Source organism: Vigna unguiculata, chromosome 8, assembly GCF_037176805.1.
Source record: "Vigna unguiculata cultivar grain cowpea cultivar isolate G323 ecotype 2 chromosome 8, ASM3717680v1, whole genome shotgun sequence".
Classification (NCBI taxonomy): domain Eukaryota; kingdom Viridiplantae; phylum Streptophyta; class Magnoliopsida; order Fabales; family Fabaceae; genus Vigna; species Vigna unguiculata.
The window spans coordinates 33776342-33802426 of record NC_140799.1 but is presented as its reverse complement, the minus strand read 5'-3'; the positions used below and the strand labels follow the sequence as shown (position 1 = coordinate 33802426).

Here is a 26085-nt window from a genome sequence, read left to right as displayed (position 1 = left end):
AAATGTTGAATTATCAATTTATCATCTAATTCCCCAAAGTCTTTACTTAATTTTGTGAACTTCTTAAAGTTTTCCAATTTTTAAACATTGAAAATTTTATCATAAAAAAAAATAAATAAATAAAAAGTGGGCCGGCCCGCGGGCCAACCTTTATGCGGGGCGGGCAAGAGTATGCGGCCCGCATAAAATGTGCGGGGCGGGGCGGGCCGGCCCGCATTGCCACCCCTAGTGGTGGTAGTGACACAGGCTATTTTTCCTGCAACTTCCTTTTTATTTTCACACCCCCAATGGACTTGATGAAAATACAATTGTATCCTCTATTTCGGTCCCTGCGCCCAATCGTACTGGCAAGAATAGCGGAGCATCTCCAACTGAGGTGGAACTAGGGATGTCACAGGATGAGTAGGGTAGGCGTAGTAACTCTCCAGTATTCCTCCCGTTGAATAAATATTTGTTTTGTACCCATACCTATATTTGTCAGGTATGTGTTATACGGGTACTCGTCTACTTTTTTTATATCCGTGGATATCCACGGGTATTTAATAAACTATTTAAAAAATAAATATTTAATCATAAATTCAAATAAAATATATCATTGTCATAAATTTTAAATAAAGTTCAAATAAAGTTCATACATGTCCAAATAATTATAAAAGTATATATAAAATGACGTTTATTCTGAAAAAATAAACAAAACAAAATTACTAACAATTGTATTGTAGTTTATTTTTGAATAAAATATTAAAAAAATTACTAACTTCATCACCTCTAGGAACATTATCTCATTCCCCTGCATTTGATTCACCGACATTAGATAATATTTTTTTGTAAATATGTTAAACAACAAACTAATACATATTTAGATAACTTATATAATTTCGTATACATCTTTAATTTAAAATATTACCAATACACAAAACCTGTGACTTTTTAATGTTTCTACTATAAAAAATTTTATCGGTTGTAAAAACGATGTATAAAGTGAGTATACATAAATTATACCTGTAATTAATCTTGACAAACCAAAATTTGTGTCCCCTATTATTATGATAATAAAACTCATACGTTAGTGGTTTTCGATGCATACGAAACTCATGAAATAATAAAATAGTAAATAAAGATGCTATTAAAATGATAGAAGTCATACGATAGTAATTTTCATTCATACAAACTCATGAAACATCAAAATAATAAACCAGAAAATCAGTTAAATAAGAAAAACCCATACGAAACCATATTTTTCAATTCTTAGACGTGCCATGTGTCAAGTATTTTTATTTTATTAACTCCATCGTTTGACAACAATCATACCATAAAGTCACTATCTATATACAGTTTGATATATATGTCCAATTTCAAAGAAATGAAAGAGAAGAATGTCAACGAGTATACCTGGAAGAAGACAATGTACAATACTTGAAGGTGGAAGAATGAAGACAGAAGAAAAAATTAGGTCATAATATTTTTTTACTAATATATATATATATATATATATATATATATATATATATATATATATATATATATATATATATGAGGGTATTTTTGTGAATTAAAGTTTAACGGGTACGAGTATCCACGGATACGGATACTATGATATCCGTATCCATCACGTTAAAATGCAGATATAAAAAATACCCATACCCACAGATAACGAATATCCATTTTTAATATTCGTTTTCTATTGTGGATTTTATCCGTAAATACTCGCAGATATATTTTTTTTTAACATCCCTAAGTGAAACTTCGTGACATTGGGGTTATCTACCTAACCCATATATATTTCTATGTATATCGTAAAATTAATTTTTTAAATGTATCTTAAATTGTATAATTCGAGAAGTATTCTAGATTTAGATTGCAATAAATTCTGAAATATGTATTTGTATTTTTAAGTTTGAAATTACCTTTCGAATTGTAACGCTGAAAACATAGAGGTGCAGAATAATTTTTATATTTTATTACAATTTTAATAAAAAATAATTTGAGATTTATGAGTTTTATGGGGTGCAGTTAGATAAAAGAATGGTGGAGGAACAAGCAGCCAGAGAAAAAAAAAAGTTGAGGCCCACATAAGGCATGGAAGCCCAAGGAGCGAGTGATAGTTAATTGGATGGTCTTAAAAACTGAAAACGAGCAACGACATTGAAGAGAGTGTTTTTTCGCGTGTTCGTTCTTTCTTACACTCACTCAGATCCACAGATCTGCTTGCGCTTCGTCTTCTTGGTGTTGTTCATCTTGGTCAATTGCGAAGTTTCTGAGTGATTTGGAATTTGCGAAATCAGATCTGGTCTCAGAGAATTGCATTTCATTTCAGAGCAATGGAGAAGTCCTGCACTCTGATTGTCCATTTCGACAAGGGCACGCCGGCGCTGGCCAACGAGATCAAGGAGGCGCTCGAGGCAAACGACGTGGCGGCGAAGATCGATGCGCTCAAGAAGGCGATCATGCTCCTCCTCAACGGCGAAACCATTCCACAACTCTTCATCACCATCATTCGCTACGTTCTCCCCTCCGAGGACCACACCATCCAGAAGCTCCTCCTCCTCTACCTTGAGATCATTGACAAGACCGATTCCAGAGGCAAAGTTCTCCCGGAGATGATCCTAATCTGCCAGAACCTCCGCAACAACCTCCAGCACCCCAACGAGTACATCCGCGGCGTCACCCTCCGTTTCCTCTGCCGCCTCAATGAGTCTGAGATCATCGAGCCTCTCATCCCGTCCATCCTCTCCAACCTCGAGCACCGCCACCCCTTCGTCCGCCGCAACGCCGTTCTCGCTGTCATGTCCGTCTACAAGCTTCCTCAGGGAGAGCAGCTGCTCGACAGCGCACCGGAGATCGTCGACAAATTCCTCTCCTCCGAACAGGATCCTTCCAGTAAGCGAAACGCGTTTCTTATGCTTTTCTCATGCGCGCAGGACCGTGCTATCAATTATCTGTTTGCGAACATAGATAGAATTATTGACTGGGGGGAGCAGCTCCAGATGGTGGTGCTGGAGCTGATTAGAAAGGTCTGTCGGAGCAACAAGGGGGAGAAGGGGAAGTATATTAAGATTATTATAGCCCTTTTGAATGCTTCCTCAACTGCTGTTATCTATGAATGTGCTAGCACCCTTGTTTCGCTCTCTTCTGCTCCCACTGCCATTAGGGCTGCTGCTAGCACTTACTGTCAGCTCTTGCTTTCTCAGAGTGACAACAATGTTAAGCTCATCGTGCTTGATCGTTTGAACGAGCTCAAGAGTTCCAACAGGGAGATCATGGTGGAGATGGTCATGGATGTCCTTCGGGCTCTTTCCACTCCTAATCATGATATTAGGAGGAAGACCCTCGATATTGCCCTCGAACTGATAACCCCCAGGAACATTGATGAGGTTGTTATGATGCTTAAAAAAGAGGTTGTTAAGACTCAGAGTGGGGAGCACGAGAAGAATGGGGAGTATAGGCAGATGCTGGTCCAGGCTATACATACTTGTGCCATTAAGTTCCCGGAGGTGGCCAGCACTGTTGTGCATCTCTTAATGGACTTCTTGGGGGATACCAATGTGGCTTCTGCCATGGATGTGGTTGTTTTTGTGCGCGAGATCATCGAGACCAACCCCAAGTTGAGGATTTCTATAATCACCAGGCTTTTGGACACTTTCTACCAAATCCGTGCTGCCAGGGTGTGTTCATGTGCACTCTGGATAATTGGGGAATATTGCCTGTCACTTTCGGAAGTTGAGAGTGGAATTGCAACCATTAAGCAGTGTCTTGGTGATCTTCCGTTTTATACGGTTACTGATGAAGGAGATGGTCATGACTCATCAAAACCCATACAGCAGGTAAACTCCACCACTGTGTCTTCTAGGAGGCCTGCCATCCTTGCGGATGGGACCTATGCCACCCAGAGTGCTGCTCTGGAAACTGCCATGTCACCACCTACCCTAGTACAGGGGTCTCTGTCTTCTGTTGGAAACTTGAGATCACTCATTCTCTCGGGTGATTTCTTTCTTGGGGCAGTGGTTGCGTGTACACTCACAAAACTTGTCTTAAGGCTGGAAGAGGTCCAGACTTCAAAAGTTGAAGTTAACAAGGCAACTACACAGGCCTTGTTGATCATTGTTTCAATGCTGCAGCTGGGCCAGTCTTCAGCTCTTCCCCATCCAATTGATAATGATTCTTATGACAGGATTGTTCTCTGCATTAGGTTGCTGTGCAATACGGGTGATGATATAAGGAAGATATGGCTGCAATCTTGCAGACAGAGCTTTGTGAAAATGCTTGCAGATAAGCAGCGTCGCGAGACTGAGGAGATTAAAGCTAAGGCTCAAATCTCTAATGCACAGCCTGATGATCTTATTGACTTTTACCATTTGAAGAGCAGAAAGGTATGGTAGCTGCCTTTATTTTCTCTTCTTTTAAAAAGGTTCTAACTGAATTACTTTTTTTATTATAATTGCTTAGTTCTTCATTTTTCATGATGTGATTATTGTTACATTTATGCAAATATTAAGTTGTGACAAAATGCATTGCATGAATTCATGATGCTAAATCGGCTCTTGTGTCTCTAAGGTGTCATTCCTGGATGTGATTTATTAATCAACGTCGTTGCAACATTTGTTAATGTGCGGATATACTAGCTCTTCTGATGTTTCCTCTAATGTACATTCTTTGTATCCTTTTGTTCTAAATTCTTCAGGGTATGAGCCAACTTGAGCTGGAAGATGAAGTTCAAGATGATCTCAAACGTGCTACTGGAGAGTTTACAAAGGATGGAGATGATGCAAATAAGCTCAATCGCATTCTTCAGCTGACTGGATTCAGTGATCCTGTTTATGCTGAAGCATATGTAACAGTGCATCACTATGACATCGTACTTGATGTTACTGTCATCAACCGAACCAAGGAAACTCTTCAGAATCTGTGTTTGGAGTTGGCAACCATGGGTGATCTCAAACTTGTTGAGCGTCCACAAAACTATACTCTGGCTCCAGAATCAAGCAAACAGATTAAGGCCAACATTAAGGTTTCATCAACTGAAACAGGAGTTATATTTGGTAACATAGTTTATGAGACATCTTCTAATGTTCTGGAGAGAACAGTTATTGTTCTAAATGATATCCACATTGATATCATGGATTACATTTCTCCTGCATCTTGTGCTGATGTGGCATTCAGAACTATGTGGGCTGAGTTTGAGTGGGAAAACAAGGTACGTATCTTTTCTCTTTCTCTCATACCAATTTCTTTTAACCAAACAGTAAAAAAGCATGGGGCTACTTTTTTTGCCCATAGCAACCCCACTTCCATTATAACAAATTGTGAGAGAGAAAACTTTCTGGTACTTCTGCGGTTATAGTCATAGAATACTCTTTTTAATTAGTTTTAAATGTCTTGTCTACAGAATTTTCATTCATGGTTTGCATCTTGAATGTTGAGATAATGATTTTTTGATGAAGTTCATTTATTTATATTAATACTTTCATGGTTATTGTCAATGGTAGTTAGGTTGAAAGTTTGATAAAAACTTTTCTTTGCTTTACATTTGGTAATAATAAGATTATGCTTTATAAGGAAACACGCCATTTGATTAAGCTCCTAGACGTAGGCTATTTGTGAAGGATTTGGATACTTTATTAGAATTTCTATGTTTGATTCCGCATCCTCTCATTGTGCTTAAATGTAACATGCTGAATAATGATATTAATTTCTCTGATGAGTGTGTTACCCTTCCATTATGTTCCATTTTAATATGAATTAGCATGATAGATGACAGGTGATAACAACGAATACTTTATGCTGGCTGTTGGTTCTTCTGTAGTTCGGCTCTCGTAGGTGATCTGGGGTTGGGGGTTTGTACTTTCCATTTCATTTTAGTTAGGCACCATTTTTGAATTTTCTTTAGTTTCTTAGTTTGAGTGGCAACTATAACCTATGATTCTGCTATGTCGAATATCCCACTTTGATATTTAATTTGGGATAATTTACACAATTTAGTATAAATTGATATTGATATGAAGGGGTATATTATAATATCAAATAAATTCTTTAAAAAAATATATTCATACATGGAAAACTTGTAGTAATCTGTAATCACTCTCAAAGTCACAATTAATAAATAGATTGGGGTTAAGTAATTTTTTTATCCCTGTAAAATTTTTAGTCCCTAAAAATTGTTTTGTCCATTTTTAGTCCGATGTTTATTTTTTCTTTATGGCTATGGTTATTAGTCCCTGATAGGGGCTAAAAGTGGGCAACAAAATAGCAAACATTTAAACACACTAGGACAATAATTGATGGATAAAATAAACGTGAGACTAAAATTGTCCAAAATGAAAAGAAGGGCTGAAACTAAAATTCTAAAATTTTATAGGGATCTAAAATTCTTTAACTCAATAAAATATAATCTAAAATTGTTTAACCCAATAAAATATAATAACTTCAAGCTTAGTGAAACATATCTATCCAACACAACAATATCTGACACTATAATAACACAATAAAACTATTTTCTTTAAGCCAGCTTAGTGAAATGTAACCATACAAGAAGCAGAAGTTAGACATTGAAACATTATGTCTAAAAAAATGTATGTAAAAAACTTAATTTCAAGTAAACATAAACATGAAATATTAAAGGAAATACAATAAAGCAGGTTAAAAAAGTACTGTGATGCTTAACACTATAAAAATTGAACAAAAGGAGATGGAGAACAGAGTTTCAGAAGCTGCTTCCTAAAATTTGTAATTTAAAGTTAGGCGAGTTTCTTTCCAATTTGGATCTGTCTTGACCTGACTGGAGGGCAGTCATTTTGTGACCTATTGGGATAACAGTCATGCAATTCATCCTGAAATGTCTAAATCACAGATTTGAGCATTGCTCGCTGTAATTTTTGGAGTCTTCTATGTAAGCTGTAATCATGGGTGAAGGAAGGATGACTTTGGATTATCTCGTGTTGCCATATCCAGCAAAACTGCGTGGAAGAAAAAAAAAACATAATCACGAGTTCATGCTGCACCGATCCCATTCATGTTTCTAAATATACTTACTTATTATACAGATAAGATGCCTAAACTGGCATATCTGTTGGTGGTAAGGTATCACTTATCCAGAAGCACAAATGTGATAGGGATTCATGTACTCAGGCAATGTATTTCTGTATTAACCTAGATATTTATGATTCGATGTTAATGAATTTTATGTTTTAGGTTGCTGTAAATACAGTATTACAAGATGAGAGGGAATTCCTGACCCACATTATCAAGTCTACAAATATGAAGTGCCTGACTCCACCGTAAGTTCTCTGACTCCGCTGTGGTCCTTTTTTACACATAATTTTAGGCATAAAATATTGTCTCGACTTTAACATACCCGAAGAGGTAAAACTTCTGACAATTTTTCTTTTCCTATGAAGAATGTTTTCAAATTAAATAAATAAGCATGTCTAAAAAATTCAAAACATTTTTCTTAGAAATCTTCAAATTTTTTTTTTTCAGTCTCTAAACCTTGTAGGATTTCTATTTTTGTCCCTGAACATGTTTTAGACGCATCAAATGCCCTTATCCTTTTCCATCCTTACTTTTTAGCTCTTCAACATTTTTCTAAGAACGAAAAGGAAGATACAGGACTAAATTAGTCCAAACAAATTCGAACATCGAAAAGATCAGCATTTGAAAAAAAAATTCTGTCAAGTTTGACTGTTATATCAAACTATCAGTTGCCATAGAGGCCTTTAGAATGAGAAATAATTAATTGGATTTATTATCTTTTGAATCCCGAATTTTTTTATAATTTCTAAAAATCCAATTAAAAAGTTCTCAGTAAGTGTTTGTGGAAGTTGATAGTTTGATTGTGTAAACACTCAAGCTTGACATATTTTTTTTTTCTTTTTCAAATGCTGAATTTTTGTGCATCTTCATTTTGTTGTGCTACTTATCTCTGTATCTTCAGATCTGAAACACCAATAATTGTGAGACAGTAAAAGGTTCAGCGATTCATGTTTCTTACTAGTCATTAGTATCCGACATTGTTATTTATATCTTGATTAGATGGGACTGATTCCATATAATAATTTGATTATGATCTGGTGTTATTTAGATCTGCTTTGGAAGGGGAGTGTGGTTTCCTTGCTGCAAACCTATATGCTAAGAGTGTTTTTGGGGAAGATGCTTTGGTGAATGTGAGCATTGAGAAGCAAGCAGATGGGAAGTTGAGTGGATACATCAGAATAAGAAGTAAAACTCAGGGAATTGCCCTGAGTCTTGGGGATAAGATAACTTTGAAACAGAAGGGAAGCGCTTAATAGGAGCAAATGTTTCCCAGCTTGTATGTCCATCAACATTGTGTAGCTTCCGGTGGCAGCTCTCACTTCAACCCAAATTATGTACCTTTTGGTGGCTGCCCTCTTTGTTAGTATTAATTTTTTTTTCCCTTTGAATTTCCAATTTTGTTTGTATTCTTTCCTTGGATATTCCCATCTTTTATTTTTCTACACATGGGGACGGACACCGTATATTGATATGAGAATCAATCTAGTAACTGTTTCTTCTGCTTGACCTTACATACATATGTGCGCATGTCTTAGAATAATAATAATCATAAATTGTAGTTTCATTCATACTTTTACATTCTAGGTTTCCCTTCTTCCGAGGTTTCCTTTCTTTTTTGTTTCATACATTTTCTTCCCATGTCATATGCTTATTTTATCATTGCCCTCCTTGACCAGAAGAACCAAGAGTTTGAGAGATACTGTAGCACAAATCTGCTGCTGCTCAATCCCTTTTTATTTAGTTATTGTGTTTTGTTTCGTTTTGTTACTTGTCTGGATACAGAACAAATCAATAGGATATGCAGACGTTGATTTTCTCTGCTTGAAAAAATAAAAAATCACTAATGTACTTTGTTTTATTGAAATTAAACCATCATTTATCTTGTCGGTTTATAGATTACTTGTGGATCTGAAGAATCTCAGTTTGACCTTTATGATCACTCTATATTATTATGATTGACTTAATTAACACTTTTCTTTTTCTCAATAAAGATGTTTTTGTTTTGATTCATGCTTTTCGTATTGTCTGATTTTTCTTTCTCAATCTTTTATATATAGGTCTACATCATTAACTATATCAATTAAACGTATTTACTAATGTAATAAGTAAAAGAAAATTAATATAATTGTAGAAACTAAAATAAAAAATAACATATTTACAAGGTCTAAACAAATGATGTATTTGTAATGGCTAAAATTTTAAGTGACATTTTTATGACTTTAAAACGTTGCAAGAATAAAAAGCATAAGGTATTGTATCTGGAAAGAGTAAAACGAAAAGTGACATTTACATAGACATATTTAAGCATCATATATCAATTAAGTGATAAATAAGGATAAATAACTTGAAAATGGTTAATTTTGATTAACATTAATAATTTTTCACGCAGCACTTATTCATCACCCACTCTTTAGGAAATTAATGACAATTTAACTTCAATTGTATCCCATGCTCGAACTTTTTTTTATTTAATTTTTTCTAGATTAATTATGGTTGTTGAATACTTGAAGGAATTCGTGTTAATTACAAACTCTAGTTTAAAAAATTATGAAAACAATGGTATTTATTATTAACATACTTTTCCTCTTTCTTATCTCAGTCAAATGTAATAATAATAATTATTATTATTATTGAAAAGTCACAATAGTCAGTTATACCTAGTTTTTCTTATACTTAAAAAATCATCGGTGATTCTTATTCTTTACTATATTTTATATTATTGATCATTAGTTTTTAATTTTAGTTGAAGATACTACTTAAGCAAATATCATTAAAGATTTAATAAATATATTTATTTTTTTACTTTAGTCCAATAAATATTTTTTACTTTTTTTTTTATTATTACAAAAAAGTTATCTTTTCATTTTAGTCCCTTTAAAAATAAGTAATCAATTAATGTTAGTGGTCAATTTGAAATAAAATGGAAGATTAAGATATAGAGTAACTTAGTTTGTTTACAGTAGATGAATCCCATATATATATATATATATATATAATTTTTACACACATTCAAGGATTAAATAACAATTTTCTTTTTTTCAAAAGTTAACTCGATAACATTTCACACATTTTATAATCAAATTAGTCATTTAGATGAACTTGTTAAAAACCCATTATAAACTTTTAGGTTTAATTATATGTTCTTCAACGTATTTATTAAAGTCAATTTGATCCTTTCAAATATATTTTTTTAAATCAAATGAGTTCCCTGTTGTATTAACGCTATTAAAATAATGACTAAATTGACATTTTAAAAATCAAACAATTTAGTCAAATATTTCCAAATAAAGAAACTGAACTAAATCTAATAAATAAATTAAAGGACAAAAAATGACTTAACCCAAAATTAAAGTTAAACAAGTAATCAAACTTTTGACCTGAACCGAGTTGGCTTTGTTGATCAAATTTGACAAAATAAGAACAACTTGGTCACATCACATATTTGCTTTATCACTGCGAGATTTGCTTCAAGATTATTATAAGAGAACTTAAACTCGACGATAGCAATTGAGTGCAGCGAAAATAAGAATTCGGTTTTAAGTTTTAGACTGATCGTTGAGGCAGTTGAAGGAAGACTTAGAGTAGCTGGTATTGGTCGTCAAATGAAACATCAAAGCTAGGATTGACTAACACAAAACAAGATGAGGAATGAATAATAAACAATGGCTTGAGAAATTAGTTGTGCATATGGTGCCCTAATTCAAGGAAGTTCTACCACCTGGTGGTTGACATTACTGACATTTTTTGTATTGTAAGTGAAGTTAGCCATAACTCCCTTTTACTTTGTTTGTTGAGTTTGGTGAAGGGATGTGAGTAGGACGATGAACAAGAAACCAACAAATATTATCTTTTTCGTTGGACCAAACTTAATGTGAAGTGTAAATCTAAAAGCCAAACTAGTAATCATTTCGGGTCAGCACTTGATTTTCCATTGATATGGAGAACAAGGAGAATCTTGAAGCAGCCAGAAAGTGTTTGACAGCTAGTTTGGAAACATCAAGCGCCATTGCCTCTGCACTAGATGAATCTGGATCGAGATTGGAGCTACTTAACCAGAGATATCTGGGTTTGCAAGCTTCCCTTAGACCCATCTCAATGCAAAAGTGCTCATTTGTCAACATTGAGCACGGTATAGACAGTGTTCTATGTTCTGCTGCGGCACTCCTTAAGGTTCTTGACTCTGTTCATCAGTTGGAGCAATCTCTCTTAACAGATCCCTCTTCTGATCTAGACACATATGTCTCAGATACAAAAAAGCTTGAGGAAGCACTGAAGCTTCTCACTGACAATTGCAGGTTAGCAGTTGGCTGGCTGAAGGACATTTATGAGCTCTTTCAAGACAAAGCAATCACCAATGAGCTTTGCGTGTTGAAGGTGAAGAAATATCTCAGAATATTGCAAGAATTGCAGGTCAAGGAGGAAGGTGCTCGTCTTGATGAAGGCCTTCTTAGTACTGCTTTTGACAAACTAGAGCTCGAGTTCCACAGGCTTCTGATAGCAAACTCTGTGCCTCTTTCTTTGGTTTCTTTGACATCACCACACACTGGCCAGCAAACCAGTATTGGCAAACATATTTTGCCATTGACAGGTTCTTTGGCAGGGAAGTTGCATTCCATCATAGAGAGATTAAATGCTAATGGCAGGCTACACAAGTGTCAATCCATATATGTTGAAGTTCGAGGCATGAATGCTCGTAGAAGTTTGAAGACTTTAGATTTGAGTTACTTGGATATTCCAACAACTGAAATTGAGGGTGTCCAGTCTATAGAGAGTTACATAGATCAATGGGGCTGCCATTTGGAGTTGTTTGCTAAGCAACTTCTTGACATTGAGTGGAGGTTTTCTACTACTGTCTTTCAGAAAATTGGTCCAGAAGCAGGCATGGGGTGTTTTGCAAAGATTGCCATTGAATCAGGAATTCTTTCTTTTATTCGATTTGGAAGGATTGTTACTGAGAGGAAAAATGACCCCTTCAAGCTGTTGAACCTGCTGTCCATATTCAGGGTCTTAAATGATCTGAGGCTAAAATTCAACCAACTTTTCAGTGCAAAAGCTTGTAAAGAAATTAGAACTGTGATAGAGGATCTTATAAAAAAGGTTGTCAATGGTGCCAATGAGATATTCTGGCAACTTCCAGCACAAGTGAAGTTGCAAAGGCCAACTTCTCCTCCCCCTGATGGCAGCGTTCCCAGGCTGGTGAGCTTTGTGACGGATTACTGCAATCAGCTGCTTGGGGATGCTTATAGGCCACATTTGACACAGGTTGTGAGAATACATCTTAGTTGGAGAAAGGAAGCCTACGAAGAGGGTATTGTTTTGTGCCAAATGTATAACGCAATTAAGGAGGTTGCGGTTAATCTGGATGCTTGGTCAAAGACCTATGAAGATATCACCCTGTCCTACCTTTTTATGATGAATAATCACTGTCATTTCTGCAATTTGAGGGGTACTGTACTGGGAAATATGATGGGAGATTCTTGGTTAAGAGCACACGAACAATATAGGGATTATTATGCAGCACTTTATTTGAGGAACAGCTGGGGAAAGCTAATGTCTATTCTTGTAGTACAAAAGGACATACTTTCACCCTCCAGTGCAAGTGTGACATGCCAAGACTTGGCAAAGAGACTAACTGCTTTTAATCTAGCTTTTGAGGAAAGATACAAGAAGCAATCTGATTGGGTAATCTCCGACGAGATCCTTAGGGAAAATGTATGCAAGCATTTGACCAAAGGTATTATACCAATCTACAGGGCCTATGTCAAAAACTATTGTTTGACAACTGAAAATGATGCTAAGGTTGACAAACTTATGAAATATTCAGCAGAGAGTTTAGAGAACAAGATTAGGTCTCTGTTTCAGACCAAGCAGAGGAAGGGTAGTAGCATTAAACAGGCAGACTTGATTAGTAAAATAAAAGGTCTCAGTCATCAGTTTCGCTTAACTCTAGCAGCTATATGATTTCTTTTTCTTGTACTTGCCAAAATGGATGTTAATGTACTCTATGGTGATGTGTGTGTAAAAAGTTACAAACCATTTGGATGTAGGCCTTCACTGTTACTTGTATGTTATCACTGTTACAGCTTAATTAACTATTTTCAATAAAAATGACTCACTTTGGTAAATATGTTATCTTTTGGCTTTTCAAATTTGGCTGTTCCATCTTTTTCAAAAAAAGGGTAGACAAGACTTATTTACTTCCTAAAATGAATAAATGCTTCTCAAGGAAATATATATATAAATTTATTTAGCTAGTATATGTCTGTATACTGCTGGTAAAATAAATGTCATAATTATAGATATATGAGTTTATTAATGAATATGGAAACGCCTACTTTAGTCCATTTGACCCAGATTTAGTCTCAAAATCATTGCCTATTGAGCGTATTCAACCTGAGTTTTGAAACACAATGGTAGATGCAATGGAGCAGGCTATTGAATGAAGGTGCGACAAACATTGTCATATTATTCTTTGAAAAACAAGCTAGGATGGATGATGTTTGACAAAGATTGAAGAATTGGTACGTGGGTTACAGCAAAGAGGACCTGACTGGCTTCAACTCTTTAACCTTTGGAAAGTGTGGATGTTGGAAGTTTTTTTCAACCTCCCAAGCGAGTTGTGACATACAATTAAACGTAGACTTGGCACCTTTTTCATCCGTGACTTCTCTAGGGAAGGGAATGCGGACCTCAAACACGCCTCTGTGAGGGGATGACAACCGCATGTCAAATCCCAAGCGATCAACCCATATCATCTTTGCCTCCGAAACCTTCCACATACATTCAAAGTCAATACAAGCAATGCGTTTTGGTTTTGGATGACATTATTCAAAAGAAAATTAAACATAGATAGAGTAGTGTTGGTGACAAACCAGGAAATCCAAATCAACGTAGACATTGCAGAAGCGAGTAATGTCTTCCATGTTGTTGGTGTTGATCTCAGTTACTAAGTTGTGTGCAGAGTCTCGAAGAGGGTCCGGTTGAGCATTGCTGTAATCTGAAGAGGTTACCCAAACACCATCCTACAGTTGCAATGCAAATCATCATTGACGAGCATAAGAGACTAAAGGGCTGATGGGAAGATTTCTTCCCATAAGTTAGAATTAACCTATGCAAAGGTTAATTAGTAAAAACTATCTCATAACTTCTGTAGAAGATGATTTCAACTTATGGATGAATTAATCTAACTTATGGAGAAGTTTATTTCATCTTTCATCTTATTTTCTTCTCCGAGAAGTGTTCACGAAGAGAATCACCCTCTAATTAAGTTCCATTTCAATGTTTGATCAGGGTTAGGTAATGAGGTCTACCTCCTGAATGTCTTCCAATTGCAGTACCCGATCCACTGCAATAATGTAAATAGAATCTTGATCCACGTCTTCTCCAAACCTCTTCCTCCACACAGAAACAAAACGCTGCATACACGTATGCACACACAATGGTGAACTTTGATTGATGATCATGATCCTGATCCTGATTTAATTTGACAGGGAACTTATCTAAAACTAGCTAGTTACACTTACCTTTGGATCCTGTGGTTTGGTAAGAGTTCCTTGAACAGTGCATTGAGGAGTGCGCAATCCGAATTGTTCAAACTGATAAACAAACACAGACATGAAAAAACTTATCGAATAGATAAATTAGCAGTGAGACAGACAGAGAAAGAGAGGGAAAATGAGGTACCTGAACATGAAGAGAAGAAGGGATGTTATTGTTGTCACTGGAATTGAAGCAGAACAAGGGAGTGCCATGTTCGGGTTCAACTGCGAATCGAACCCCAGTGCCCAGAGGCAAACCCTCTTCGGTCAACGTACATAGCGTCCCCACCTTAGCCAACTCCATTAGGGTTCTCGATACCTCCGCCGGAAACGGCTTCGTTTTGCTCTCACTCTTCACTTCCAATTGGGCCGTCGACGCCGCCGCCGCCACCGAGCATTTCGGTCCTCCGTTCTTCCTTCTCAACCAAACAGAGCCACTTCTCTTGGTTGCGCTTGCGGGTGCAAGTTTCACCCGTGGACACGCTGCACCGAATTGCCTCGTTTGAATTTGAAGCAGCATTTCTTCAGATAGATCGCAGACACTCTCAGTGCTCAAGTAGAAAACTAAGTAAAAAGAAGGATAAGAAGAGAGGACCGCAATATGTCATTTTTCTAGCACAGTAACTAAACGACACTTCGTTTTGGTGCGTTTTATTTATCCACAAAACCCAGACGCAGCGTGCTAGCGTTTAGACTTTGATGACAGGAACTGCGGCGACACTCACACTGACACCACCGAGATGGCGGTGGCGGCATCATCACCGTCCGATTCCTCGTTCCTTTTCCTGCCGAATGCTTCCACGGTCGAGAGGTGCGTTGGTGCATCACTTGACAGTTTTACCTTAAACCCTAAATTGAATTGTGATTAATTAATTTGGATTGGGTTTTGTAGGTTCGGGATTGTTCAGAAATGGGGTTTTAGGTGCTACTTGTGGTGCTGCTTCTCGAAGCAATCGATTGAATGTGTCACCTTGGGATGATAAACCGTTTCGAATTCTTCCAAGTGGTAAAAGGACTTACTTGGATGAACAAGACGTGGTGACATTTATTGATCCTCCTAAGGACTTGATTCCTTTGGACCCATCTTCCTATAATGCTGCTGCATACCTATGGTAACTCATGCATGCATGCTCCGACTATAATTCTTATTCTCACTCAGTTACACAACCACTCTCTATGTTCAGGAAAAAGATTGAAGATATTCCTGAGGAAAGGCGACATCGACTACTGCGATTGTTAAAACCTAGGTATTTTCACTCCTTATTTTTCTTTCTTTTAAATGCTTTTGTTCTGCATTTACATTACCTAGCACTGGAAATTTTTGCGCAGACTTGTGTCAATGGCTTGGCAGATAGCTGGTACACGGTATGAGGATCCCAAGTTGGTGAAGAAAAGTGCATCTACACTGTTGTCCAGCTCCAACAGTGATGATGTTGTTGTTGAATATTATAACTGCAGAACAAGTGGAGGTTGGTGAACTGATTTGTTCATCGTTGTTCTTTGGGAGTTGTCTAGGTTACATTACATATCATACAATGATGAATGCGTTCTGTTTCCTATTGCCCCATTCTTTTCTCACGCCCACATGAAGGGATGGACTACTTTGCTTGCTAATACCATGCACGTTTCAATCCTTGTGCTCAAAGTGCCTTCTCTCTTCTTATATGTATATGATTTTTCCTACTTCATTTTACTGGATTCTTAAATACCTTTCATCTGAAAATGTTTTTTTTCCTGTAAATTTGACCTACTTCATTTTACTGGATTCTTAAATACCTTTCATCTGAATTAGAAAATGTTTATTTTCCTGTAAATTTGACCTACTTTCTTTCATGTTCCAATACTTCTGCTGCCCTCAACGTGTCTTTGTGTTGATAGTATTTGTCATGGTTTCGTATGTATTAGTTTCTCACTTTTAGCATGTTAAAGTTTGAAAACTAATGTCAATATTCGACTTTTGTTACATAGGACCAACGATAATTTCCTGGATAAATTCCTTTAGAAAGGTAAATTCATCATCTCCTTTTTACCTTTCTGCTCTTGTACACTAAGTAGTTACTACTTTCATTTGAAGAATTGGCTCTTTTGATACTTTTGAAGGCCATATTTACCTGCAAGGATGGAGAGGCCTACGGGCGAATCATAAGTAAGTTTCTCAGTTTTTGGCATAGAATGGCATGCATACCTTTACACAATTAATAATTTTAGTGAAATATATGCTCTTTCATCTTAAATGTAGTGGCACTTTGTGAAATATGCACATCAAGGTTGTATTGTTAGTCTAATTGTGAATGCACTGTGAATTCCAATTACATAACATGTGGGTAAAAGAAAAATTCAACTATATACTTATATGCTTTACCTGAATACTAGCACATAATTCAAATTTCTGCAACATTGGAAGATGGGCATTTTGTTCTTCTTGTTATAATCACTAGTCTGGCCACACTTCGGGCTCATTGGCTAATGTAATAATAAAATGGGAAAATTTGGAAGAAGAAAGAGAAGAGAAAATAGAAGTATTACCATAAATGTGAAAAAGCATCTGAATCAAGAATCCATGAAGTTTGACTTTTCATGGTTTGAGAAATGCAAGTTAATGATAAGACTGACTCGGTAGAAGATTGTGCTTGGTTGTTGGATTGTAATTTGAGATATGTATAACCTTATTTTATAATTAAGAATGTTTAACATAACATTATTTGGATAATGTGAATTTAAATAATTGTAGGTAGGGGTTTGACCATGGGTTTTTAAATTAGTAAGAACTAGACGAAATAATTTTGTATTCCTTGGTAAATCTCACTTATCTCTACTAGCTACTACAAAAATGATTTAAAGTTTTAAAACATAAATAACTACATGAAAACCAAAGGATACATGAGATATGTGTGTGTATTTATTTATCTTATGTATTGTTCAATTTATTTATATGATATTTGTTCTCTCTTCATTTCATGTTTATTGTTTCTCATAATAAAAATGATAATTTTTTTCATAAACATATATAGATAATTTCTCCATATATAGGATAGTTCTCTGCCTTGATATAAGTCACGTTCCCTGTTCTATAATGGAGCATAAATGCCCAAAATAATGACTTTTAGAGGGCAAGGTTCGTCGCTCCTAATACTTCCGTATAAATGCCCAAAATAATAGTGAGTTTTAGAGGGCAAGGTTCATCATTCCTAATATTCCGGAACAATGATAATATCTCTAAGGAGTCCTGAACTATTATGCTCACAATTTCTGTAACTAGTCCCCTTTTGGAAATATGTAATTGAGATGTTGTATTAATAGCAATTTACACACATGTTGTATTAATAGCAATTCACACACACATATATTGGTACATAATTTATACCCTCCATTTTGAGGGAAGTGTTAAAATTATGATTGTTATTGGATTGTACAACATTTATAAAGCTGCTTTTTGGGTGTATCTACCTAGCCTTATAGGATATAACTTCTCCTTGTAATGTACTGTTCCCTTTTTCATATGTATAAAACATACATCAGTTGGGCATGTAACTCCATGATTTCTTATCACCTCCAAATTCAAATATTATGTTTATATAGTTACTTGATTGTTTATATAGTTACTTGATTGTTCATATTGTTTAGATAGACTACACTTAGTCGCTCACATTTTGCATGCAAAAGGTTAGCAATAGAAGTAATTTATTCTTCTCATACACAATTCTTCAAATTGATCCATAACATTGAATTTGTACGCTTTTTCTTTTCACCAAGGGATGAAACCGTGAAAATAAGTTTATATATGGTTTTCCAACAGTAGATCGAAAAATACTGTACATGTCCATTTTCATAGTTTGTTTACATCTTTACCTGTTTAGTCACTCTGTAATTTGTTAAATCATGGTTTCTGAGCCCTAATGCTTCGATAACCTATATAGAGATATACAAGAAGAATGAATTGGTTGTATAATCTTGCTGTTTTTCCTTAATATGTTGATATAATTGTGATTTAATCAAGGACTTTTTATGAACTCATTTCTGTTGCATGGTTTGGTTTTTTTCTTCTATGTTTTTGTGATTCATTGTTTTAAGCTTAAATCCTGGTTGTCCTTAATATTAACTTATACATTTTTAATTCCACAACTTATCAGATGGATCACTTTTGGCTGCATTTGCTGACTCCTTCTCCCCTTTGTATTTTGCGGTGAGACAACTTAATGAAGTGATGTCAACTGAACAGCCATGCGATTTAGCATATGAATTCGGGGATGGACTATATGACATCAAAGAGCTCCCATCAGGCTTTCCAAGATCAGGTAGCAACTTATTTCTTTTGTAAAGAGATAATCTCAGTTCTGAAAGTACACATCTTATATTGTTTAAAGAATTTATACTTGTATATGTTAAAATTTAAGTTCTGTGGTAGATGTCAGCATGGTGTATTCTTGTTGCATTATTTTCTAGTTACATTTGTACCTCTTCATTTATTTTCTCTGTAATACACTAGAATCAAGCTGGGTGATCATGTCAATTTTCAGAGTCCCGGTATACCCCAATTTTATTGGCTTTTGTTTTTGCAGCTAAGCATCCTTATCCTTTCAACGATCAAATTGTTGTGTATGTTCGCCATCTAGGACCTGGGGTCTCAGTAGGGCAAGCATGGCAAGAAGGTACAAAACTGGAGCAAGTCCCACGAAAGTTATGCGGGGAGATTTTAATGGTGAAGGATTACACATCATTACAAGAAGATCAATGAAGATAGTGGTTATGCTCCCTTAGAGAGTTAAAACGACTCTTCGGTTAACAGTTGTGCCCAAATCAATGATGTGCAAACAGACAAGTTTCTAAGGCATATATGACGGAAGTATGACTCGTGTCCACGTTTGCAGTTTCTGTATAGATGAACTCATTGCAGAAGTAGTCAAGAGAATAGTACGTTGGATGCAATGTCACATGTTTAGCTGAGATAAGGTGAAATGAGAAGTTACTGCTACATTCTCAGCAGAGCAATGTTTAATATCCTCATTCAACCTCAAGATAGCTTGAACTTCATACACATTAAATATTTCGGTTGAAATACTGTTTTCTTTTGTAACATCCAAGCATAGTACATCCTCACATGGTGATGTCGCGTAGAAGAAAAATTGCATTTCCCTTTCCTCAACTATAAAGTTTTAATTACAGGGTACTGTACAATTTTTTATGTCTGCCTTGAGTTGAATGAGCTAACATATGAATTAAAAACTCTGTTGATAGATGACTTTTGACTGCTTTACGAATTGTTCCAAGAAACCTCGAGCGAACGTGATTCACATGAACCAGTAACACAAACATACGGTGTAAAATTAAATGCGTAAAAGGTGAAATGTCTTTTTTCCTTGTTTTTTTTAAGGTCAGAATTGTCGGTGGAGAATGAGTGCATAAGACACTTGGAGTTAGAGGGAGAGGGACATTGCTTTTGGCAATACGGGCCAAGCTTGGTGTCACCTTTAATGAAGGGTCCAAAGATTGCACGATTATGGCAGCATTAGCAGTAACGTCCAAGGATCCTTCAGTATGGCAACATGGCCGTCTATTCCACTCAATCCTAAATCATAAAAAGACACGTTTCTTAAAACATATTCTTACAAGATTCAAGCTTTTTCCTTAACCAATTCTCTATCAACCTTACTCTGGTATTATTATATGCCGGTAAAGTATTGTAGGTCCAGTGTTAAGCACTGCATAAACCAAAACAACTTGTAATTTTCACTCTTTATCTTAGTACAACGAAGAAATGTTGAGGAATGTTTTATCACTGATGTTGTTGAAAGTCTTATGATAAGACTAATTTACAATATATAAATTGATAGAAATCTAATTTTACAAATATATAAATCGATGCAAATTGAATCTTACAAGTAAATCTTGTAAAATTAAGTTAGATTTAAAATTTATTTTTTAACATTTATATTTGTGTTAAACATTAAATATAATAAAAAATAGTTTGACAATAAAAGTTATCGATTTTTGTTCATCCCTTTTAGCTTGTTCCTTCTTACAAGTTGATTTTATAAAATTGAATTAGATATAAAGTCCACGTTTTTAAGAGTTATAAATGTATTAGACATTAAATATAATAAAAGAAATAGTTTGGTAAAGAAAGTTACTGATTTTTTGTTCATCCTTCTTAGTTTTATATGCTATCTTCTTTGTTCCTCCTCTGAATATCAGAAAATTGAGATTTGCACTTTACTACAATTAGGTTGAAGGAAGCACACGAGCACTGATACTCCCTTCGCTATTATTGTACGCTTTGAGCGTTGATTATGAATCAGGTGCCATAGATGAACACGGTCAACAGCACAGAACCAAAAGATGGTAACTAGCTTTTTGTTGAATGTCCTGTCAATAAACATCTAGCACTCCTTTCCTACTACCTATATAGAATGAAGAAATTGTTTGCCCACACAAGTCTTTCTTGAAAAAAAAGTGCAAATCTTAAAAAACATCAAACTGATACCAAAAAAAGGATTCTTTACTTGAAAAAAGTATGATGTAACTAAAACCTTTCGATGGTTTTTTTCTCTTGTCATAAAAATCACAGAAGAAGATAGGTGGGGGATCTTTATTTTCTTTTGCATCTAAAAACAACAGCATTAAGATCAAAGATTGAATGACATAAAAACAAATATGAAATGTACTTCTTATGTCAGAGATGGAAAGATGAAAGTAAAAGTACATTCAGTGTTAGTTGGTAAAGTGGCCAGATCATGTAAACCAGTAGAACTATTTAAAATTTTATTGTGAGGAAAAAGATTTGCCCTTTTAAATTCGTTTAGAATCTTGGCTACAATCTCTTAGTAAAGTGCTGAAGAAAGAGCATGTTTGTTATGATGGATTCAAGACTTAAGTATTTCAAAAGCATAAAAAAAATGCTTTGTTGAGACAGCAGGGTCCACCAGCCTTCTTGAGAGGTATGTGCACATGTGCCCTACAATTATTGAAATGGCGATTGACAAGGGTCCAATTTGGGAGTTAAGTATGACCTAAAATATCTTTTTGGTTATGGTTAAAGCTTGAATTAAAACAAATGGGTCCAAGTGGGTCACTCACACGATTCTCATCCCTGGCCAAATCCAAGGTCCAAAATCCTTACTAATGAAAACATTCCCCTGCCGACACTATTTTCTTTTCTTTTACCATTCTAAACTACTTTCAGCATTTATCTCACAAAAACAATCATGATATAGAGATAATAAATAGCCACCAGAGCAGAAAGTAAATAAAGTATAACTTCATTCATAGCATGAATAAACAAGTTGCATATTGGTAGAGTAAGGTATGTTAAACTCCCTGATGTTTTTTGAAGCATAAAATGTCTAGTTTTGTGGTGATTTGTGGTTTTTTACCAACAAACCAAATACACTAATTTCATGTAGTGAAATATGGATCCAGAAACATATAAACCTTGGCATTGAAGGGAGTAGGTATTTGTTGGGAGTTGTAACATATCAGTGTCATTCAACAGATAGATACATACATATGAATCAAAAGTGATGTAAGCAACAGGGTTATCCTGACATAAAATGAATCAGCTCAACGTCACAGAAAACTGAAAAGGGAAAGAAAAATGAATGTATTGTGATAGATAACAATAGAAGGACAAGTAAAACGAGGAAGAGAAAGAAAAAAAAAAGGAAAAAAAAAATCTATAAATTCCTTGAAGAATAACACTTATTTATGATATGACCCACGGTGGCTTTCAGCATGTTACCTGAGCCTTATTCAGGCACCATGAATATAACTGCGAAAACCAACTTGTCTTGTAGCAATCCACATTGGTTGGCTTCTTTAATTATTGAAGTTTGTAACAATCAATTTTCTATTTTACACATCCTTTCTGATCCTCTAGTTCATCTGTTCTCCAATTAAATCCAGGCCTACAAGGAGGAATGAAACACCTTGAAACAGTAAATAGTAGAAGTGCATGCCTTGTGCTGATAACAAGCTTCTAACTGCAGCAGTTAGCAGTAAGAATGCAAGGGCAAGCTCTTTCTTATATATCTTGTTCATTTTCTTCACAGGGGGTTTTGGAACTGCTTCTTGGCTTTCCTTTATTTTGTTAAGCTCAGAAAGTCCACTGTCAGAAGCTCCTCTGTGAAGTTGGAGACTCATGGCCTTTGAATCCCTTTCTTCAGCTGCTAATAGATCAGCCTCTGATGACCGACCGGCTTTTTTTGTAACGATCCATTCGTATGAACTTCCTAACTGGAACAAACCGGACACCATGGCATTGAATTTGGTTACTGACATTGTGTTCTCAAAGAGGAGGTAAGGAACAATGAAGGGAAAGGATTTTGGGGCAGGAAGAATGTTCAAGAAGGACAAGAATACAGGAATGTAACAAATAACCCAGATAGGAAGCTCGGCTTCTGGGACAAACATTGTCAAAGGAAGAATGATGCAGAACAATGTGAAAGAATAGAATGGGAGGATTAGCTTTCTGAGAAGAAAGAACAGAAAAATTAGGTTGGTTTTCTTCCAGAATGCAATCTGCAATGTTGAGAAATTGAGAAATCAGAACATGTTTAGATTGTACTTTACTACAAAACAGTGCATGGACAGTAACAGGAAATGCATCATCACCTTTGAGGTTATAATCGCTGGAAGGCACAAACGAAAGAGCTGCATAGGACCAGAATGCCATCGATGTTGTTGTTTCCTATAAGCTTCGTATGATTCAGGAAGCTCACAAAGCACCTGAAAGAAGTTATTTAGACTAATTGCAACTGAATTGTTCACATAAACAGTTTTTCACTGTTATTTCACCCCAAAAATTAGTGAAACATGTCTTAAGAGTTACTGCAGATAATTACTTCATCCAATTCTAGTTCATATCACATTTCCAAATCAATAAATACAAAAAGTGTTATTGTCAGCTGTAGGCAAACAGAAATTGATTCAAACTGATAGCATTAGCTTGATTTAAAAACCCCAAAGACAACTAAATAAAACAAAGCAGAACATGTACCTTAACGTCATTGAGAAAGATAAATTTCCAACCATTCAGATGGGCTCGAACTGCTATATCCATGTCTTCTACAGTTGTTCGCTCAAGCCAGCCACCAGATTCTTCAAGTGCTTTTATTCTCCAAACACCAGCAGTTCCATTAAAACCAAAGAAATTAAGGAAGACCCCATTCACCTGTTGTTCAACCTCAAAGTGAAAGCATAGATTAACATTTTGGAGTCGTGTCAGTAAATTCTCGTCCTTGTTCACAAAAGCCCACCGAGCCTGCACCAATGCCAGCTCAGGATTACCCTGCAGAACACACACACACAAGAATCAAAAATGGGAAACTAAAGCACAAAAAGATAATTTGGAATAACAAGAAATGAAGCAGGGAAAAGATTTAACCACCTTAAAATGTGGAACAGTTTGCTTGAGGAAATCTGGGTTTGGTTGGAAATCAGCATCAAAAATAGCAACGAACTCGTAATCCTTGATGTAATCACAGCTCATTGCAGACTTGAGATTACCCGCTTTGTAGCCAGTTCTGAACTTCCTGTGACGGTAGATTATATTCACACCTCTTTGGCTCCACTTAGAGACTTCTCCCTTGATTAACCACTGTATGCTCTCATCATCAGAGTCATCCAGAACTTGAATAAGCAACCGATCTTTTGGCCAATCAAGTTGGCTCGCTGCTGAAATCGATACTTCATATACCTACATGCACTTAATGTCAAACTCATCAACATCATTATCAGCAAGAGTTGCAATCCTTAAAATCAGCACACTAATCTACCTTTCAGATAAATAATCAAAACGGGACAATAACATCATCATCATCATTAGTATTATAACTCAAGACAGCAAACTTTATGATGAAAACAAAAAGAAAAATTAAGGAGGGAGGGACGAATAATCATATCATCATAATGATAATAGTATGTTCAAAGGAACCACTTCATAATTGATTTGTTTTGGCACCGACAATTTTTTTTGTTTTGTTTGAAAGCACCAAGATTTAATTGGGTAGGATTAAGAGAAGTGTGTCACCTCTTTCTCATTGCACATGGGAATTTGAACGAGCACCATAGGGTATCCCTGGTTGGATCCTTCCAAATCATGTGAACTGAGGGGGTCTCCATCAATGACAGGCTTAATCTTCTTGAATTTGATCCAGAAACAACCTAGGCAGAGAAGTATTCGATCCACAGACTGAATCAAGAACAGAACAATGCAGAAGGTTGAGAGAGATTGAATTGGGGGGGCAACATAGTCTGCTCGAAACTCCAACCACCTAACATAGGCAGTGTGAAACCATCCTGTGATCTCTGAAGCTTCTGGAAGGTGCAAGTTATGGTTTTGAAAGTAGTGCCACCCTTTGAAGTGAGCAACAAGCTCAAAGGACAAGAATGCCAAAGCCATCACGAGGAAAGTGAGAATCACCCGAAACAAAAACCTCGCCTTTGCAGACATCTCAGTCTCCACGTGCCCCAAGAACAATCTTTTCTTCACAGAATGGAGCAATGAACAAAGGGAATTCCCAAGCCAAGCAAGGCCACCGACAACTCTATGCGCCTTCAGAAGAAGAAGCCATGTGAACTGTTTTGCATTCTTTCCTCTCTCCTTGTCAAGTGGCTGAAATGCTGAGTCCGGTGCATCAATTTCCACCACTGAGTAATTGGGGTTCTCCATGGTCACCACAACCGGGTTCCCTTTTCTTGAACTTGAACTCTCCTTAACCCACCACTTTGAAAAATCTATGGTTCCACTTGGACCCATTTGCTTCCTGAATCCCACAAACAACAAGAACCAACTTTCCACAAACAGTAACAACACTCACACAAGCTTTCACAACTCACAAGACTGAAATGTTACCACAAACGAGTAACCCGAAAAACCCATTGTGTTTCAAGTTTTAGAAAACACAGTCAAAGGAAGGACAGAGTCAGAAACTGATACGAGTTTTGTTGTGCCAGATCCACGAGTTTAGAATCCTTTGAGTTGTGTTGTTTGGTCTGAATGCATGAGGAAAGGAGGGGGAAAAAGTTGTAGAGAAGCACAAGAGAGTGTGTCTGTGTTGGTTTCTTTATTGGAGTTTGAAATTACCAAGATGGGTTAGTCTAAGGCTTCTACTACACTTCCAATGTTGAAGACAAACGTAATCCAAGTGTGTATGATTAGTTTAATCCACGAGTTACTGCAACTATAAAACCATAGAAACAAACAAAAAACTTGACTAACTCTACCATGGGTCAGAGGCAAGTCATCACTCTCTCCATTGGTCAAGAATAGTGACCATTTTCAAGTAAGAACACAGAACACGACCATATGACTCAATCACCCATGTTCTTCCTTATCAATACCTGGGTCAAGATGTTTAACCAAGTTCTTTTGATTTATGGAAATTAATTATTAATTATCAATTATAATATCATGACAATATTTTTAAAAATGTTGATTCCAACAACATCTTAGTGTAGCTTTTCATAACAAAACATCACCTGTTTGAGAAAAATATTTTCGTAATTTATCATCTTACAATGT

At 35.9% G+C, this 26085-nt stretch overlaps 5 protein-coding genes across 5 annotated transcripts; 3 read left to right on the top strand and 2 right to left on the bottom strand.

The window, feature by feature from the left end:
* Positions 1-2143: 2143 nt before the first annotated feature.
* LOC114194507 (coatomer subunit beta-1-like) lies at positions 2144-8540 on the top strand. Its single transcript, XM_028084778.2, has 4 exons — positions 2144-4370; positions 4682-5194; positions 7189-7274; positions 8078-8540. The coding sequence occupies exons 1-4, from the start codon at positions 2322-2324 to the stop codon at positions 8280-8282; spliced, it is 2853 nt and encodes a 950-aa protein (XP_027940579.1). The 5' UTR covers positions 2144-2321; the 3' UTR covers positions 8283-8540.
* A 2411-nt stretch (positions 8541-10951) lies between these two features.
* Positions 10952-13154, top strand: EXO70G2 (exocyst subunit exo70 family protein G2). Its single transcript, XM_028084050.2, has one exon. It carries the CDS (start codon positions 10966-10968, stop codon positions 12988-12990), a length of 2025 nt encoding a protein of 674 aa, XP_027939851.2. The 5' UTR covers positions 10952-10965; the 3' UTR covers positions 12991-13154.
* Positions 13155-13464: 310 nt separating this feature from the next.
* Positions 13465-15153, bottom strand: PGR7 (proton gradient regulation 7). Its single transcript, XM_028084053.2, has 5 exons — positions 14713-15153; positions 14553-14624; positions 14340-14444; positions 13902-14051; positions 13465-13799 (listed from the first exon to the last, which is right to left on the bottom strand). Exons 1-5 carry the CDS (start codon positions 15085-15087, stop codon positions 13560-13562), a joined length of 942 nt encoding a protein of 313 aa, XP_027939854.1. The 5' UTR covers positions 15088-15153; the 3' UTR covers positions 13465-13559.
* A 23-nt stretch (positions 15154-15176) lies between these two features.
* On the top strand, positions 15177-19749 carry LOC114194022 (WD repeat protein). The gene is made up of 8 exons (XM_028084052.2): positions 15177-15378; positions 15460-15679; positions 15752-15814; positions 15897-16036; positions 16536-16573; positions 16668-16713; positions 18698-18862; positions 19127-19749. Exons 1-8 carry the CDS (start codon positions 15267-15269, stop codon positions 19300-19302), a joined length of 960 nt encoding a protein of 319 aa, XP_027939853.1. The 5' UTR covers positions 15177-15266; the 3' UTR covers positions 19303-19749.
* Positions 19750-22018: 2269 nt separating this feature from the next.
* LOC114194613 (putative xyloglucan glycosyltransferase 5) lies at positions 22019-25753 on the bottom strand. Its single transcript, XM_028084950.2, has 5 exons — positions 24592-25753; positions 23950-24258; positions 23560-23850; positions 23175-23288; positions 22019-23081 (listed from the first exon to the last, which is right to left on the bottom strand). The coding sequence occupies exons 1-5, from the start codon at positions 25318-25320 to the stop codon at positions 22437-22439; spliced, it is 2088 nt and encodes a 695-aa protein (XP_027940751.1). The 5' UTR covers positions 25321-25753; the 3' UTR covers positions 22019-22436.
* Positions 25754-26085: the final 332 nt, after the last annotated feature.